Here is a 5,882-nt window from a genome sequence, read left to right as displayed (position 1 = left end):
CTCTATCCTGCCCAGTCCAGCCAGCTCAGGGACCACTTGGGTGTTTGCTGACTCACGCCAGTGTCTGGGGCCAACTTTATCTGGCTGGCTCTTCAGACACAATTGGGGTTACAGGAAATAGCCTGGCTGGAAATGGGGTGAGGCAGATTAGATTGGCTGTCTACATGGCTGTCTGGCAAGTGTTTGATGACTGACCTATAAGCCACCTCAGTCAAGCCTTTGGTTCACTGTCTACATGGCCAGGAAGGGAGTCAACAGTATACTCTTCACCTCCGCCAGGGCCAGTTCTCCTGGATCCATGGCTCCAGGGATGGAGGATGCTGCAGGAGACACAGGCCTTGCTTCCCAGCTGAGGACTGTGGGTCATCTCAGGGCAATTTCACAGTCCCAACATGCCCCAGCTCTCAGCTCTGCAAATACCAAGCAGCCTGCCTAGGGGATGCGGGCTCAGGAGTGCCTTTGGCAGGCCCTCACCTATCTGCTCCCACAGCTCTGTACCAAGAGTTCTAACCTTTTTTTAGTGTGGAGCCTGCTGAGAATGAGAATGAGAGCTGTGGACCCTTTTCCCAGAAACGCATGTGCATACTCTCCACACAAAACTTTGCACCGCTTCGGGGGCTTACACCTCCCTAAGGGCTCGCTAATTGAACCCCTTGGGCCTAAGGTTGAGAAACCTTGCCTCAGTTCTTCCCCAGGTGATCAGCCTGGGCTGAGAGAGGAGAGGCCAGCAAGCAGGACCCATGAGAAAGCCCCCTTCCTGGAGTTTGAGACCCGCTCCCTTCTGCCCCTGCCTCTCTGTCCTGGACTCCTCCCTGTTCTGCCCCACTCCTGGGACCATGGCCATAGGGAGCTGTGTTTGGGTACAACGGCAACCCTGGGCCCAGACAGTGGGCAGGCTCACCTGGAGGGGATCAGAGTAACATGGCAGGAAGTGAGTGAAAGCCGCTCCAGAACTGCACCTCTGCCCGCCATGTGACTAGGGTGTAGTTCTCCCTTACCTCCCTCAGGCAGTGGCCTGAGTTCCACGGGCGCGCCTTACAGTTCCCTCTGCCACCTCTCTTCAGGCTTGGGGCCACCACACTTTCCCTTCCCCAGCCCTGCCAACCTGGTGGGACACTGGGCTTCCCTCTCACAGGCCTGGGGACAGGCCTACCCTCCATCTCATACCCATAGACAGACCCTTTTTTCCTCCAGGGCCTGGTTCTGTAAGTTCACTGCAGATCTGAGCCATACCAAGCTGGGATTGGGAACACACTCTCCTCCTGTGAAAGGCAGACAAGGATTCCAACTTGGTGAAGGGGAGAGTAGGGCAGAACCAGGCGGGACACGGACTGATCACCTGGAGAAAGTCGCCATCGGCAGCCCTGGCGCAGGGGCGGGCCCAGCAGTGCCTTCTCCTGGATTTCCCCTGAGCAGGCCTCTGCCATGAGGGCACGCTTCCTTCCGCCTGTCCATGGCCCACAGGGAAGGACTGGTGCTCCTGCGGGGTGGGGTGGGGGGCTGCTGACAGGACTGAAAACCTCAAGGTGAGTTTTGGGGTTTCATTACAATACTAGTTTCTGGTTGCTGCTGCAATAAATTACCACACACTTAGTGACTTAAAACAACACAAATTTATTCCCTTAAGAGTTCTAAAATCAGCCAGAGTTCTAAAATCAGCCTCACTGAGCCAGTCCAGGTGGGAGCAGGGCCGGGGCCTTCCAGTGCTCTGTGGGAGAATGTGTTTCCTGGCTCTGAGCTGGCCTGGACTCCGCGGCTTGAGCTGCCCTCAACTCCAGTTTCCTGCTCCATCACTACACCTCCCACCTGCTCTTCCGTCACCTGCTCTGCTCTTATATGGACCCAGATGAGGACATCAAGCCTGCCTGGGCAAGCCGGGACAATCTTCCCGGCCAAAGATCCTTAATTTCATTACATCTGCAAAGCCCCTTTGGCCATATAAGGTAATTTTGACAGGTTCCTGGGATTAGGACATAGGCATCTTGGGGGTCCACTACTGGCCTACCACAACTAGACTGCAAAACTATTACACCCTCCGGTATCATAGTTTTGGTGTTTCAATGACTGGGAGGAAAAGGGTTGGGATTTTTTGCTTTGGGATCCCTCTTAACCTTGTATTTTTAAGGTCTAGGACTCACCATCCCTCCCCTTCCAACCGGAGAAACTCACTGAAGTATCTCCTTAAAAGTCTGGTGACGTGTCTAAGTGCTGGTGAGAGGCACAGAACCAACTAAGGGCCCCACGCAGTCCCCATGGCCACAGGGTGCCCGCCTAAGCCCACACCTGCTGACTGCAACAAGGCTGTGGCCGAGATGGAACGCAGAGAAGGGTTTGAGGCCTGGAGGGCGCCATGAAGGCCATGGGGCAAGTGAAGTCTGCTGAGACAGCGCAGGTCTGCGGAGCTGAAGTGCAGCTGCAGAGGCTGGTCTGGTGCTGCGGGAACTGGAAGAACCTGGGAGCTGTGATCCCTGTCCACAGAGATGCTGGAGACTGTGGCTGGGAGTGGCTCTGAGGCCGTGGAATAAAGCATCTCTGCCCCATGGCATCTGTGGGTGAGGGCAAGGTCCTCACCAGACATGTGCAGCTCCAAGTCCCAGATGCTGCTGGGCTTTTTCTTGGTACTGAGACAGCAGTGGGGCAGGGTGGGGCAGTGACAGGAAGGCAGGGAGCCTCTCTTGCTACCTCTTCTCCATGCTCTGCATCTGCAGACTGAGGGAGGTGAAGCTGGCCAGGAGGTCAGTCACCTCATCCACCTGCAGGACACGACAGAGGCTCTGTTATGGGACGTGGGGTGTGCCAGGGCTCCCGCGTCTCTTTTGCAATCCCACAGGCACAGAACACAGGCATGGTCTCTCCTCCCAGGGCGTGTGGTGGCTTCTGACTATGCAGCAGCTGACCAAGGGTTAATCTTTGACACCAGGTGGCCTAGGGCTGTCCTAGAGGGCAATGCCATGAACATACACTAGCCACTGGCAACCTCAAAGGAAGTGAACGAAAGCTTTGAAGCCTGCAACCCCACAATCACAGCCTCTTTCCCCCACTTTTTTTTTTTTTTTTTGAGACAGGGCTTTGTTCTGTTTTCTTTTGTTGTTGTTGTTTGTTTTTAAAATTTTTGCCTTTTTCCACGTTCTGATAGGGCCTTGCTTTGTCACTCAGGCTGGAGTTCGGCGGCAATCACAGCTCACTGCAGCCTCGAACTCCTGGCCTCAAGTGATCCTCTCACTTCAGCCTCCCAGTGTTGGGATTACAGGTGTTAGCCTCTGCAGCTGGTCCCAGCCCACAGCCTCTTTCTGATACGAGTGTCTGGTGGCATCGGAGCAGGGTGGACTGGCCCTGAGGTTCCTGCCAGGCCCTGGGTCTGGGCCTGTGGCTGCAGCTCACCTGCTCTTTGGTACTGGTCATCTGCAGGCGGGTGCAGAGGTCGTCCAGGCGTTCTCGCTGCTCATGTTGCCCTAGGCGCTCCAGATACTCCCTCAGCATATGGATGATCTGGAACAAGAGGGTGAGCTGAGCTGCCTGGGTTCCCAGGGAGGCAGAGAGGCTGATGCTGCTTCCAGAAAGCACAGTGGAGCAGGCGCCAACTGGGGTCAGTGTGAACTCCCAGGAGCCCTGGGGCCAGAGGCAGGTGTGTCTGTGGTTAGGGCAGCATCTGTCCGGTGGTGCCGTGGGCTCCACACAGGAGGGGTACTCACCTGCTTCACCTCCAGCCGCACAGCCTCCAGGCACTGGGCATGGCCCTCCTGCAGGATGTTCAGCTTCGACTTGGCCAGGTGCAGGGGTGTGCGGCCAGCTCGGTCCAGGGCGTCCACACGGGCCCCTGCAGGTACCAGCTAAGGTGAGCATTCTGGAGGTGAGGGGAAGAGAGAGGACAGAGAGGGGAAGAAACCACATACCTCCTCGTAGCAGTGTGGTGATGACAGGGACGTGGTTGGTACAGGCCGCTGAGGAAGAAGAACAGAGACTTAAGAATCCAGGACCACCAGAGCCTGGCTCTGTGTGGCCACTGGAGGGAGCAGGGCCGTGTCTCCCACACGCCTGTGCCAAGTTATGCCCACTCAGAAGGTACCACCAAGCCAACAGCTGGGTAGGACGCGGCAGCCAAGTCCAACTCCCTCCCTGCACAGCAGAGGAAACTGAGGCCTGCAGATGGGATCTGCCTTACTGTGAGTCACAGTGCTGAGTGCTGCTAGGCTAGCCCAGGTTGCTAAATTGGCTCTGTCGAGGGCACAGCCAACTGCTAAATGATTGGAAGACACACGGGACACAGGCTGCTGGGGAGGGCAGCCCTGGGAGTGCAGGCCTAGGATCTTCCCTGACACTCACAGATACTGCTGGGGGCATGCAGGGCCCCAGGCTCTTCATCTAAAGAACCTTTCTTTGCTGCACATGAGTGGTCTTAGTGACTTCTGACACGCTTACCCAGGTGCAGTGGCGTGTTCCCCAGCCCATCTCGCTGGTTAGGATCAGCACCGTGGTCTAGGAGCAGCTGCACTGGAGACAGACAAACCCAAAAGGAGCTGTCAGAGGCTTCCATTGCCTGGACCCTGAACCCCTAACCTCACTAGAGAGACTGGCTCAGAGTAGGGGACACGGAATGCAAGCATGGATGGCTATGTTACTTCATTCATTCACTCACTCACTTACCAGAGTTCATGTGCAAGGCCCTGAGGGCCAGGAACTGAGGATTTGGGGAGGGCCTCTTGGCCTATGCAGGTGTAGGAATGAGACTTGAAGGGTTAAGTAAAGTTCTTCCAATAGCAGCTGCTCCTGGTGAAGGCTCTCCAGGGCATTTTCTGCTTCTCCCACAGCCAAGCCCCATAGTGAGAATTAAGTCAATAAACGATGTTGAGCTCCATGGATGACCTCTCCCTCCTGGCACTCTTGGGGTCACTCAGGGGTGGCTGTATTACCATCAGGGTCTGCCAATACCCAGAGGGATGCATAGGCAGGTAGCTTGGCTCCCAGACATCATACAAGGAGGTCAGGCTGAGCCTCACACTATATACACAAACTAATTCAAAAGGGACCATAGACCTAAGTGTGAAAACTAAAACAGTCAGGCTTCTGGAAGAACATGAACATCTTGGGCAGGCAAAGATTTCTTAAATAGGTCACAAAAATACTAACCATAAGAAAGAAAAGGCCAGGCATGGGAGCTCAGGCCTGGAATCCCAGCACTTTGGAATGCCGAGGCAGGTGGATCATTTGAGCTCAGAAGTTCAAGACCAGCCTGGGCTACATGGAGAAACCCTTTCTCTATACTAAAAATACAAAAATTAGCTGGGCATAGTGGTGGCAGACCTGTAGTCCCAGCTACTTGGAAGGTTGAAGTGGGAGGGCGGCTTGAGCCCAGGAGGCGGAGGTTGCAGTCAGCCAAGATGTGCCATGCACTCCAGCCTAGGCAACAGAGCCAGACCCTGTCTCAAAAAAAATAAAAAATAAAAAAAAAGAAAAGAAGTATTGATAAATTGGATTCATCAAAATTAAGAACATGGCCGGGCATGGTGGCTCATGCCTGTAATCCCAGAACTTTGGGAGGCCAAGGCAGCCGGGTCATCTGAGGTCAGGAGTTTGAGACCAGCCTGGCCAACATGGGGAAATCCTGTCTCTACTAAAAATAAAAAATTAGCTGAGTGTGGTAGCGTGCACCTGTAATCCCAGCTACTCAGGAGGCTGAGGTGGGAGAACAGCTTGTACCTGGGAAGCAGAGCTTGCAGTGAGCTGAGATTGCACCACTGCCCTCCAGCCTGGGCAACAGAGTGAGACTCTGTCTCAAATAAATAAATAAATAAAAATAAATAAAAGTAGGGGCCGGGCGCAGTGGCTCACGCCTGTAATCCCAGCACTTTGGGAGGCCAAGACGGGCGGATCACGAGGTCAGG

At 54.8% G+C, this 5,882-nt stretch overlaps 1 protein-coding gene across 1 annotated transcript in view; it reads right to left on the bottom strand.

Moving 5' to 3' along the window:
* Positions 1-1,593: 1,593 nt before the first annotated feature.
* Positions 1,594-5,882, bottom strand: part of ANKRD54 (ankyrin repeat domain 54) — a 20,330-nt gene continuing 16,041 nt past the window's right edge. The window contains exons 3-7 of the mRNA XM_011964333.1: positions 4,420-4,491; positions 3,894-3,941; positions 3,693-3,817; positions 3,382-3,489; positions 1,594-2,753 (exon numbers count right to left, since the gene is read on the bottom strand). Coding sequence (XP_011819723.1) covers positions 2,679-2,753; positions 3,382-3,489; positions 3,693-3,817; positions 3,894-3,941; positions 4,420-4,491 — 428 coding nt within the window. The 3' untranslated portion in view covers positions 1,594-2,678. The remainder of the gene's footprint in view (positions 2,754-3,381; positions 3,490-3,692; positions 3,818-3,893; positions 3,942-4,419; positions 4,492-5,882) is intronic.

Source organism: Colobus angolensis, unplaced genomic scaffold (assembly GCF_000951035.1).
Source record: "Colobus angolensis palliatus isolate OR3802 unplaced genomic scaffold, Cang.pa_1.0 Scaffold65, whole genome shotgun sequence".
Taxonomy (NCBI): domain Eukaryota; kingdom Metazoa; phylum Chordata; class Mammalia; order Primates; family Cercopithecidae; genus Colobus; species Colobus angolensis.
Note: the sequence above shows the minus strand (reverse complement) of the source record. Positions and strands in the feature narration are given on the sequence as shown.